This window comes from Nelumbo nucifera, chromosome 5, assembly GCF_055504915.1.
Source record: "Nelumbo nucifera cultivar China Antique chromosome 5, China Antique-T2T, whole genome shotgun sequence".
NCBI classification, from domain to species: Eukaryota; Viridiplantae; Streptophyta; class Magnoliopsida; order Proteales; family Nelumbonaceae; genus Nelumbo; species Nelumbo nucifera.
Genome location: NC_142653.1, coordinates 37,476,061 through 37,489,339, shown reverse-complemented (window position 1 = coordinate 37,489,339; position 13,279 = coordinate 37,476,061). Strand labels below are relative to the sequence as shown.

At 39.0% G+C, this 13,279-nt stretch overlaps 1 protein-coding gene across 4 annotated transcripts; it reads left to right on the top strand.

Annotated features, from left to right (window-relative positions):
* Window positions 1-1,719: 1,719 nt before the first annotated feature.
* LOC104606717 (F-box protein SKP2A-like) lies at window positions 1,720-12,881 on the top strand. 4 transcript variants are annotated; one of them, XM_010272059.2, is made up of 5 exons: window positions 1,720-1,856; window positions 2,786-3,054; window positions 11,096-11,444; window positions 11,532-11,673; window positions 12,212-12,881. In XM_010272059.2, exons 2-5 carry the CDS (start codon window positions 2,810-2,812, stop codon window positions 12,580-12,582), a joined length of 1,107 nt encoding a protein of 368 aa, XP_010270361.1. In that variant the 5' UTR covers window positions 1,720-1,856; window positions 2,786-2,809; the 3' UTR covers window positions 12,583-12,881. The 4 variants fall into 4 exon arrangements, with proteins under 4 accessions (XP_010270361.1, XP_088743668.1, XP_010270362.1 ...); XM_088887542.1 differs by having other exon boundaries at window positions 1,747-1,856; window positions 2,789-3,054; XM_010272060.3 differs by having other exon boundaries at window positions 1,851-1,997.
* The last annotated feature ends 398 nt before the right edge of the window (window positions 12,882-13,279 follow it).

Here is a 13,279-nt window from a genome sequence, read left to right as displayed (position 1 = left end):
AGCACTTACCCAGGTAAGTGTATTTACTCATGTTCTTTTTATTTTTCAAGTAAAAGAGAAAATGACCATTTTAACCATAAAAATTCATTATTGAAAAGGGCATTCTTGTCCCATTCAAGTGTTGGAAACTTTCCCCCCAAGTGGGAAAGTTATTTACCCACCTAGGAGATAGGTACTACTTACTTAGGTGAGTGATACTTAGGGAGCATTCTTTTTTTGGATTTTGAGAGGGGGGTAAGTTGGTCAATGGGATTTTGGTTCCCATTGACCAAGAATCCCATGTTCTTTTTTCAAAGAAAAATAAACTTTCCTTGGTCCCCACATAAATCTGAAAAAAGAACATAGGATTCTTTGTCAATGGGAACCAAAATCTCATTGACCAACTCCCCCCCCCCCTCTCAAAATCCAAAAAAAGAAAGCCCCCTTAGGAAAATAAACTGTCCCTAATTCCCACATTAATATGAAAAAAGACCAGATTTTCCTTTCTCAAAATCCAAAAAAAGAATGCCCCCTAAAAGTCTGTATGAACTTTATCTATCTCAGCAGTAAAACTCAGGTCCTCAACCCCCAACATGATGAAAATGAAGTGGTGGATGAGGTTCCTAAATGCTCCATTGATGAAGCTTCAATGTAATTAAAATGGAAATTAAAAAAAAAAAACAAATTTCTCAGTCTAATTTTACATCCCAAAGGAGATAGGATAGAACCTGTTGATGCTCGGCATGGCCGAGGACAACAAAGTAATTTTTCCCCTAGACTCCGAAGACTAGTCGAAAGCTTCGAGGGTTCGGGGAGCTTGTTGCCGAGGCCAAGGTATGTAGGCCGAGGTAGAGAAGGCTCCCAATACTGTAGAAGCCGAGGGTAGGTAGCTGAGGTGTTGTGAGGAAAAATGCGTCAGAGGCCCCGGGTGAGAAGCTGAGGTGGAGTCTCTGACAGTCAAGTTAGTACGGGATATGAAGAGGGGAATTAGAATATAGATTTTGATATCAGTTCCAAGTCTAGATGCAGATTGTATTCGATCCCCCTTACCTGAAGGGGGGCACCCCTATTTATACTTGAGTCGCTTGGAGGTAGGTGGAGATGAACGCCTAAGATAGGTGTCGTACGATGGCAATCGGAGAGCTCTACGGGAATGCATGGGTACTCCACGATTGATTTCATACGAGGGGGAGCAGAATAGCCCTTGCTATAGCGGATATCGTTCATAGGTCTAGCGCTAGTGTGCTAGGCCTCTATCCCCGAATGGGTTGGGTTGAGTCACCTCACATCAGAATCCAATTATTTTCCAATTGTTATACGTCTAGGCAAATAATTTATTCAAGTTAATCACCCACTTTATGCTAAGTCTAAATACATGAGAGAAGCTTGTAGAAAGGCTAAATATACTCATTGTAGGGCTCTGATCATTGATCAAAGTTCTTTCATCGAATTGTTAATCACATACATTTAACTCAAAAATCACTAAAGCAAAAAGAATGAAAGGAGAGATGCCCACTTTTCGTGGCGGTTTCGATTATCGACAAAGTAATCTTGTCTCCCACCTCTCACTCTCTCTCTATAAATAAGAAAAGAAAGAGCAAAAGCTAATTTTCTATTTTCTCTTTGATTCTCGTCCTCCGTTTAAACAAAGAGCAGAAGCCTTTGGGGTGGATCCCACACTCTATTACCCTCACTTCCGTCATTTTTCCTGACACGTGGCACGCCACTCGTCACCCTTTCCCTTCTTCCCTTCACGTCTCTCCCTTCTCTTTTTCTCCTTCTTCCCCCCTCCTCGTTTCCCTCCTCAATCACAACAACGTGTGGCAGCCGAAACAAGAAAAAAGAACCCTCGAGAAAGTCAAGCTTCCTTCGAAATCGTAAATCTCTCTCTCTCTCTCTCTTCTCTCTCTCTATATCTGCATCTTATACTTTAGCTTTCATTTTCTTGAATCAGTCTGATCATCTGTCATTTTTTTCTTCCTGCTTTTTTTCTTCCTCCTTTGACCAAATTTCTGAAGGTAATCTCTCTTGTTTCTAATCTTGAAGTCTTGTTTCCGTCCATTTCAATTGTTTCTAAGCTGAAAGTTTGAACCTTTTCTTTTTATCAGATTATTTTCTAGAATTTTAAGGGGGACTCTTGCGTCGTTTTTATGCTTGTCGACTGTTTCCATCGGAGCATGCTAAAATCAATCATAATTTATTGTTTCGCGTGCTTATGTGCTATATTTTAATGGCCTCTGGATTAAGTTCTTTTTTTTGTCCATTTTCTTTCACTGCGATTTCTTACTCGTATCATATACGACTCTGCAATTGCTAATATTTGATTTAACTGATGATTTCGGGTTTATTTTATTTTCAGTCTAGTTTTTGCCACTCGCTATCCATATTTTAGTTATTTAGTCAAACCCATTTGAGAAAATATGTCTTTTACTTATTTATTTGAAAATTTTTATGTCCGTTGATGCTTGGACTTGAATCAGTTGATGTAATCGATGTTCCCCAAAGCAGGATATTATCAAAAATCGACTTTTTTTTTCTTTACGTTTATATCTGTGATTCCCTTCTCCACCGAAAGCTCTTTCCACCGGCATGTTTAATGACGTCTGTTCAGGCTCTGTATCAGTGTATTGAACTGTTGTGGGGTCTCTCATTTATGGAATAATTATGAAACATTCGCAACTTTTCTACGTTGTTGACAGATGGGGTTTCTTGGGGGTTATCTCCCTTGTCGTTTCATTGCATTTTTCTGAATTTATGTCTTGAGTATTGAAGCTCTGCCTCTGTTTCTCTACTTTCTTTGTTGTAGAAGGCGTCGTTCTTGAGAAGTAAAATGGTTGGGCAGGGTGCAAAGGCTGAAGATTTGGAATTGTGCTTTCAGAAGCTTGTGGTGTTTGGCGGTGGAAGAGAGAAGATGGGAGGAGGAGCCGTGATGACTGGTTGGAAGGACCTTCCAATGGAGCTTTTGTTGCGGATTGTATCACTTGTTGACGACCGGACAGCCATCATAGCTTCAGGAGTGTGTACTGGGTGGAGAGATGCTATTTGCTTAGGGCTCACCCATCTCTGCCTCTCATGGTAAAATATGTTCTGTTCTTGTTGTTCTTCTGAATGGTTATTACTTTATCTGTATGTGTATTTTGTCTGATTGTGCTATGAAATGCGTATCTTACCTGTTCTTTTAAGAATTTTATTGGGAACTGAGAGTAAGATTGAATGACAAAGGCAATTTCCTTTCCCTTACTTCTGTTGTTTTTCTCCAGGAACATCCGATTTGTGGTAGTGAGGATCGTTGTCTCTGTAACTTTATTATCAGCTTCGGCTTGTGAAAGTTCTAGACTGATGTTGTAATGTAGTTTGGAATTATACATCATGTTACCTACAGGCTATAGCCTCCCCTACGCCGCCCCCCCCCCCCCCCCCAAAAAAAAAAAAATAAATAAATAAAAATAATAAAGAAATAAATAAATAAAAGCCAAAAAAAAGGAAAAAAATCTGAAGGAGCTTGCATGCCTTTATGTGCATGTGCATGTATATATTTGTTCATGTTTGTGCTTTTGATGAATATGAGACCTTGCCATTGGAAATCTATTGAACTGTTGATATCTTTTCAGGCTTTCAGCCATTACTGCAATGACTTTTATTGGGTTCCTTTTGCTAGTCTTACGGAGCCTCTGGATCATGATTATTGACCATCTTGTTTATGATTTAAGTTGTTGCATTTGGCTTGAAAAAGGAAAACATTAACCATCATGCTTATAGATAGTTCGACTGGTTGTGGGTTCTGGTAAGACGGCTGCTGCAGTAGCAGTACATATATATAGTTAAGCAACATGTTCAGGTTCCTTGTGTTGTATGTCGTAGAACAACAAATTGGGTTCCTATATGTTTAAGTCTACTAAATTGATGTCGTTATTGTTCTTACTTTGAATCTTTTAAAAAATCTTGCCTGTCCACTTTGCTTTTGGTCTTAATAATAAGGAATGCCATTTGTCTGTGGGCTTGCTGTTATTTGGGGAAAACTGCAAGATCACAGTTGGCCAATACTTTTGGTTTGCATGATTTTGTGAAGGGTATGCGTATGACATTGAAAGTTATCACTTTTCAGGGTAGTTCTACCGCTATTTTGCTTTTAAGGGTAGTTCTTCCATATCCCAAAGAAAGCTTATTTTCTGTCTGCATTTATCTCTACATTGTATTTGCATTTGATTTATGTAGTATAAGATTAAATCTTAATGCTTGCTAGGCAGACATGACTATGGAAGTACATTTCCTCTTTTTGGCAAGTGACATGCATCTTGTCCTTTTTCATTAGACTTGAGACCTGAAGAAGAAGCAGATATTACTAGATGAAGAAATGCAATTAAATAATCAATCCAAATAAGGCAAAATAAATTCTACTTGGATTGCAGAAAATTTATGAAGTAAAATGAAATAATAAACTTTAGCCTCTATTTTGGTCCTGCCACTATGATAACAAGGGTGAACAATTACAAGTCTTCTGTGCTTCTGTCACCAAACATTGGTCTATGATCTTTGCACCGTTGAAACCCAGTTGTTATAAGAAATAACGCATATAGGGAATCATATAGAAAGGTTTTCTATTTTACTTCTTTTTTCCATAAGTGGTGCCTCACTTCATTTAGGTGTGTGCTTCATCCTTGCCTTTGTTCCTTGTGCCTTAGGCTCTAGGAACCCCTTGCACTTTAAAAGTCTTGATGCTTTTGGAATCATAATTCATTACCTCGGGAAGTTCAAAATTCACATATCTTGGGATCATGACATTTTACATTTCAGTAGATATGCCATATAGATGATGCATATGATACCATTGAAAAATTGGCTGTATAACGTGATATGTTTTGGGCATCATGTTGTTTGAAATATGAGGCCTTTTTTATACAAAATCAAGCTGTATGAAATGATTATGTGGCATGTTTGATAGAGGGATACTTCATCCTGTAATTTTATGGAATATAATGATTGACTAATCTAACGTGGCTTGACAATTCTCCTTTATTTTAGGATTCCCAACATAGGATTCAAACTAAGTCTATAATTTGATAATCTTTAACCCCAAGTACAGATTATAGGAGGTAATAGGTGATTCCTTAAAACTGATAACATCCAATACAGAAACTTCCTAACCTTTCTCAATGATTATTTAAGTTGCATGAATAATTATATGGTACTATACAAGAAGTAGGAATATGTATATAAAGAGTTTTTAGGTCTGTTTTGTTCATTGCCCAAACCAAGGTTTTGTTTGTTGGATCTAAGATTCCTGATGATTTCCATTAATTACAAGGTCCTCAAAATGTTGATACCAGTGGTTAACATTGTTGACTCTTTAGAGTAAACTCAATTTTGATTTGAACTTTGATCAGCAGACATTTTTTCTACTTCAGTACCACAAAGTGAATATTTGTGTATATATAGGTAGAATTGCTGTACTTCTGGGATTATATATATAGTTTGATATTCAGATTAAATATGTTTGCGCAAGTTTCTTAGTTATCTACCTCTGCTCATTATTCACATATTTCTTTTGAAAAGTTTAGAGGCTTGAGGACAAGTCTATATAAGTGGTAGCAATGGAATAGATGAACTTGGTAAAGAAAAACTGGTAAGAATGACCTCTGTCAAGCAATTAACAGGACCAACAAAATTGGATAATGTAGACTTCTTATTGGTTTGAGCATAGAGAAAAAAAGGCATTATATGTTCGTTAGTGGACTGTTTTATTGAGATATTGATCATGGTGAAGATGAAAATATAATACCGTATAAAAAAGATGAAAACATAGTTCTTATATATTTTGCCAAATTAAATCTCCCTAGTCCTAGACTATTTATATCCATTGAGTTTATAAGAGTTGAGTTTGATGACCAATCTTGAACAATTGAAGGGAAGAAAAAAGTATATATTAAGTTCATTGAAAGGTTGATTTGTGCAGAGAAAATGAGGTTTTTATCAAATATCTTTTCTTTTTCTTTTGGGTATGTTGTTAACCTGAGACAATTACAAGTTAATAACTATCTATCATTTGTGCATGGAAACCTTCATAAGTATTTGCCAGGTATAAGTAGTTATCATTACTAAAACTTCCACTTTGGAAACAGACAATTGGGATTTACCATCTAACTCTCTGATCTAAGGAAATCAGGAATTTGAGGTCTTCTCAAATAATCTTCTTTTAGGGGAAGATAATAACTAGGAAGAGCATTATTTGTAGTTTAATGGTTCTAAAAGGAATTGCTCGGTTATTTTGCTTAACTGGTTGGTTCTCCCCTTTGGTGGATATTTGGTGTTTTTTTAATACTTTAAACTAATATTCTGAAAACAGGATGGATCTGTTTGATTGGGTTCAACCAGGTTCACTTCAATGAAAACTGGCCTGTTCTGGTAGTCTTGAGGTTGAGCAGCCGAATTAAACATGGAAAGCTGAGAGCTGAAGTCAAGTCCCTTTCTGCTTTGATTTCTAGTCTAGTTTTTGTTGTGCATTGAGGGGAGTCACCAAAACTAGGGATCTTGCGCACATATGTGGGACTTACACACAAGAGTTGAACACCACCTTTAACCCAAAAGCTTAAGCCATTGGGCCAATCCATGTATTCTCTTGCACCTCTCATTCCTTTCCAATGTGGGATGTTTCTTCCCATACACTCACATGTGCATCCCAACAGTTTTCGGAGCATTGTTTTAAAGTCTGAACCTGAAAGAGTTCTTCTTTTCTATTGGTTTTGTGACTGTTGTTTCTATTTCAGATGAATTTGGCAATGGAACTCTGAACAGTTAACGGCTTCTTTTCATGATTGTATATATAGTTAAATGAGAGAAGATCTGAGAGAGTTACTTATAGAAAAAAAAAAGAAGAGCTGAGAGCATACATGATTTAACAGAAGATACTTAACCAGAGAGAATAGAACATTATAGGATAATCTGTGTGACTGACCTCAAATCTTCATAGTCATTAGGTCCTTGGCATTTGGATGAGCTTGATTTTTTTTATTTTGGTGCCTGAGACCTATATGATGATGTGAATGTCTGACTTCTTGGACTTGCAAGTTCTGTATTCTCCCCAAAATTTTAGGTCATCCCTGCAGTACAATTGTCTGATACTAGCCTTTTTTTTCATTTTATGTGATTTCCATTTTATTTATTTATTTATATTTTTCAAGCATTTCCATTGTACTTATGGGTTTGAAGATTTTAACAATGTACGGTTGCACAACAGTTGATTGGCACCTAATTCTTTATGCAAGTATTCCTAGGTTCTAGTTTTTCTATTTCATTCAAGAAATGGGAAATTAAAATTAATGCACTAAGGGAAATTTTATAAAAAATAAATTAAAAGCAGCATTGATATATGGGACAGAGTGCTACACAATCAAGAGACATGTTGAATGAGATGGATGATTGGAAAAACTAGAAAGGACAGAATTAGAAATGAGCACATTAAGGACATAGGCACACAGCTCCAATTGGTGACAAGACAATGTAATGTTGACTGAGATGTTTTGGTCATGTGTATAAATGAATTGCACCAGTGAGTAGAAACTTGTGCAAGTAGAAGGCTCCAAAAAAGCAATTGGAAGATGAAAGAAAACATGATCTATATTGGTTAAAAATGATTTAAGGACTTGCAATTTGACAGAATACATAGCTCTTGATAGAGTAAAATGGCAGGACAAGATTCATGTACCAAATAGTTGGGATTAAGGATGAGTTGAGTTGATTTCAGCTAAATCTTTTCTTTTTAGCAGATTTATTCTTATTTCCATGTGCATACCTTTACTTGATTGATCATACATTGTCCATAGATCTGGTTTTAATTCAGAAACCTATTAGGTGCATTAAAGTTGGTCCTAGGCAGGGAATAGCTGTATTATTCCTTCCCAGCTCCAACCAAGAAGGAATGTGATATGACCCAGAAATTTGACACGCAGTTCACAGACTCACAGCAGAATCCAAACCACTAGTACATCAACAGGGAACTGATATTCATTCGGAAGAAAAGAAGATCACTTACAGTAGGTCGGTTCTTCGAGAGACCACCGTCTCTCCCAAGCACTCTCAGAATTCTGTACTCAACAAAATTCTGTCTCCTCCATCCCCCAAAGCCCCTTCTTATACACATCTTACAGCATAACTGCCTTCCATAATAAATGCCCAGCTGGCCAACTTATAAATGCCCCACACTCTTCTTATTCCCAACTGACAAGCTATAAATGCTACTTTTCTTATTCCCAACTGACAAGCTATAAATGCTACTCTTCTTATTCCCAACTGACAAGCTATAAATGCTAAAAAACTCTCCTTATTCCCTCCAGCCATAAGTTCCCACATGTTCAATTATTTCCCCCCTTGGTCGAAAGCTGACCTTTCCCTTTCCTGGCATACGTAAAATTAATTGGGGGTCTATCATTACCCGCCGCTCAAAGTCTAACCTTGTCCTCAAGGTTGAAATGAGGAAATTGGTCACGAAGTAAGTCAAAAGGCTCCCATGAATCTTCAAAATCAGGCAGGTCCTGCCAATGAATAAGCACTTCCAACTAGTAACTCCAGGCATAGTGGATGGACGCACACCGTGCACAGCAGTAGGATAATGGAGCTTTGCAACTCTTTCAGTCCCTGAATAAAATTCCTTCTTTCTTTGAAAGCTAGACCTTTTCAATCTCTTGACTGCTACCCTTGTTCCATCCGATAAAAGCCCACTATATGTGCCACCAGTCTTGGCATTTCCAACAAGACGGTTACCTTCACTGAAATTCTTTGTAATTGGCCTCAGTTCCTCATTGTTGAAGACTTTCCATGATGGGGTAACTGATGCAGATGTTGATGGATTAGATGCTCTGCGAGACCTTCTGCGCCTCTTGCTCCTCCCGTATGCAAGCAACCAAATTACAACAGCCAAAGTTGTGCAAAGGATCATCCCACTAACAGTTGCAAGGATGATAAGATACTCCTTGTGGTGGCGCAGGTGGTAGCATTTGTTCTCTATATCAAGCATACAGATGAACTCATGAGAGTTGTTGCATCTCTCACCCACAAGGGTTGGCTGGCCATTAGTCACCGATGTACAGGTATTGATTAGATTAATGCCTTTGCATGATGAATTGGAGCCATTGGAGTGAAATGGTGCCCCCGGGGAGATGGACTCATTCCAATGTGTTGCATTGTCAGACCACTTCCAACTAAAACCACCTGTAGAATTGAAGCCTCTTCCTCCAACCCAGTAGCCTCTTGCTGTATTAGTGCAGAGTTTTCCAACAAAACTTAGTTCCTTGGATGATGTCAGTGCTGCCAAGTGCCCATTATAATCCCTACATCAGGACTCTGATTCCTCCCAATAACTGGAGTTTTCTATCAGCCCAAAACACTTGCTCTTATTCGGACCGATTACTGGCAGGTCTCGTAGGGGAGCAGAGAGCACCTCGAATTGGCAACGATATTCCTTAACAGTAGAAGACTGATGTAACGAGAAGAGCTGCTCCTGTAAATTACCCTCCTGAGTCGATCGAAAACGTTCAAGGAGGAGCTCTTTGAATTCTATCCAACCACGAAAAGGTCGCCAACCATCTTCCCAGTAATACCATGCCAATGCATCGCCCTCTAAACAGACAACTGCAGCTCGCAGACGCTCCGCTAGAAACAAGCCATTAATCTCAAAATAGCGCTCCGCGCAAAAAAGCCAGCCGTCTGGATTTTCCCCATCAAAGATAAATAACTCCAACTTCCGAGGAAGTGAATCAGAAGTATGTTCCGGGACTGATATTGAAGAAGACGTCAGGAAAGCTGCACTCTTCCTTTGTTAGCCGCACGACTCGATGCAACTAAAGGGGGAGCAATGTCAGTTGTAGACAAAGGAGCAGAAGAGACCTGTTGATGAAGCAACAGATCAAAACGTCTCACCAGATCTTGAATGCCTCTCTCCAGAGATTGGACCGAGCTCTCCAGAGACGAGATCTTCGAAAGTCCAGCTGCTACCTTATCTGGATCGAGACGCTGAAAATCATTACGTAAGCCATCCATCTCCAGACGAAAATCAGAATGCAGAGAAGACAAGCGTTCTTCGAATTCCTCCACCTGCGAAGCCACTTCCTTAACTGTCACCATGGCCGAGGAAAGACGGGCTCTGATACCACTAATATGACCCAGAAATTTGACATGCAGTTCACATACTCACAGTAGAATCCAAACCACTAGTACATCAACAAGGAACTGATATTCATTCAGAAGAAAAGAAGATCACCTACAGTAGGTCGGTTCTTCGAGAGACCGCCGGCTCTCCCAAGCACTCTCAGAATTCTGTACTCAACAAAAGTCTGTCTCCTCCATCCCCCAAAGCCCCTTCTTATACACATCTTACAGCATAAATGCCTTCCATAATAAATGCCCAGCTGGCCAACTTATAAATGCTCCGCACTCTTCTTATTCCCAACTGACAAGCTATAAATGCTACTCTTTTTTATTCCCAACTGACAAGCTATAAATGCTACTCTTCTTATTCCCAACTGACAAGCTATAAATGCTAAAAAACTCTCCTTATTCCCTCCAGCCATAAGTTCCCCCATGTTCAATTATTTCCCCCCTTGGCCAAAAGCTGACCTTTCCCTTCCTGGCATACGTAAAATTAATTGTGGGGGTCTATCAGAATGCTAATTCCCAACTATCAACATCTCTTTGTGAGAACCAACTATGTTATTTAAATTGCTCCCTATGCCTGTGTATCTCAACCATTTAACTTGTGAAAGTAGAACAAAATATGGGGTTCTCCTGCTTGATATGATGGGTTCTCTTTATCCCAATTATGGTACTTATTGTCTCATAATGGTGATCACTCTTTCTTCTTTCCCGGGTAAATCAGTACCATGCAGAAAAATGGAACTGTAAGCACGGTAACTAGTCAGACGATGCCCATTGACTGTAGGATGCGGTTTCTGTATGGATTGTTAGGCTGATGGTGTTGGATGTGGTTTCTGTATGGATTGCATCTTTTGACAATTAATCCTTTACTTTTTTCTCTTTTCCATTTATTTATTTGTGGATTGTCATCAACGGTGTTCATCCTTTTGTTTAGCATATTGTTTATGTCTCTTGTAATACAACTTTACAGGTGCAAGGACAACATGAACAATCTTGTGCTTTCAGTTGCCCCCAAATTCACGAAGTTGCAGACCCTAACATTGCGCCAAAATAAACCACAACTCGAGGATAGTGCTGTTGAGACAATTGCAAACTGCTGTCATGACCTGAAGGACTTAGACCTCAGCAAAAGTTTCAAGCTTAGTGACCGCTCATTATATGCCTTAGCACATGGGTGTCCCAACCTTACCAAGCTCAACATCAGTGGTTGTTCAGCCTTCAGTGATTCTGCTCTTGTATATCTGACAGGCTTTTGCAGGAACTTAAAATACCTGAATCTTTGTGGATGTGTAAGAGCAGCAACTGACAGAGCCTTGCAGGTATGTGAAATTATTTGCACTTTACACATTGACTCTATACGCTTAAAGATGCCTTCCTTAGGGAAAAATTTCCTGCTCTCTATGCAGGCTATTGCGTATAATTGCAGTCAGTTGCAGTGTCTGAATCTTGGATGGTGCGAGGGTGTCACTGATGCTGGAGTTACTAGTCTAGCATATGGATGTCCAGATCTCAGGGCTCTGGATCTCTGTGGTTGTGTTCTTATAACAGGTATTTCATATGTAGAAATCTGCTACTGGGCCATTTCTGATAAAATGTCACAACTTAATATAGAAAATGACCACTTTGATTTTTTATTCGAAGTATCGATACACCCCGATATAGAAATGGGTCAAAAGGCCAAAAGCATTGTATATGGCGTATTGGTAACCCACCGATTTGATATATGGCCTATACCTGATGAAATTTTGAACCTTGCCAATCAAGATAATAATTTAAATGGTGCTGATCAAAAAAGAAAAATAATAATAATTCAAATGGGCTTTTCTTATTCTAGAAAATTCTTTCAACTTATAAAATCTATTTGTTCTGTTCCTGCCAGAATTTAAATTAGTAGGACTTAATACAAGTCTGTTGCCAGAATAACCCTTTGGTCTTATTTGGTCTTTTGGCTTGCTTAAACTAAAATTGACTTTGTTTAGTCGTTTCAGTTTATTAGATAATTTGAATGCTGCTAGAACCAGTTTTAGGCATCTGATCGGTATCTTATGATTCTCTTGATCTTCTTATTATCATTGCTTGGTTGCAGATGAGAGCGTGATTGCTTTAGCAAACAGGTGCCACCATCTCAGATCCCTTGGCCTGTACTACTGTCAGAACATTACAGATAGAGCTATGTATTCCCTGGCCAACAGCCGAGTAAAGGGCAAGCATAATCTGTGGAAGTCTGTGAAAAGTGGGTACAATGATGAAGGGCTCATGAATCTAAATATCAGCCAGTGTACAGCTCTCACCCCACCAGCTGTTCAGGCAGTGTGTGACTCATTCCCTGCACTTCACACCTGCCCAGGGAGGCATTCCCTCATCATAAGCGGCTGTCTCAGCCTAACATCCGTTCACTGTGCATGTGCCATCCAAGCACACCGTGCGGTGAACACCCTGCCTCATCCGGCACACTGAATCAAAGAAAGGGGAAATGTAAATACGAAGACAAGACCCATTCCATTGTAGATATATGATGGCTTTTGCTTGTAGCCTGTAGGAGTTAGTAGTGGCTTTTGCTTGTAGCCTGTAGGAGTTAGTAGTGGCTTTTGCTTGTAGCCTGTAGGAGCTTAGCTTAGCAAACTCACAAGTTGCAGTAGCAACTTTGGTTTCCATTGTCAGCTTCTGGATGTCAAAAAGATTTCAAGAAGACTACTTATGTTTATTTGCTTTGTTTATGTGCTTCTCAATGTGAATGACAAAGCTCAATTTCCAAATTCCATTGCTCATGTTCACCCCTTGAACCAGCTAGTCCAGGTGGCTCAACTTTAGGTTGGGTTGCATTTATTACTGCGAAATTGCGATTATCAAATGAACAAGAATGGAGGATTCTTAGGAAGCTTTGATCACTAAATCAATTGCCCGCACACTGGGTAAGGATCTATTAATTACAAGGGCAAGGAAAGAGCTGGAAACCAGTAATTGTTTGGCTTCTTAATGCAACTAAATCAAGTTTTATCTTGTTTACGGTTTGCCCAAGCACATATCTGTTGACATGTTCTTATACCTGGATCGGAATTGACTAGATCCGCCCCTTTTTGACCCGTTTATGGCCCTATAATTTGCCCACGGGATCTGCTGGCAACTCCTTAACGGGATTTATCCACAATAAAAT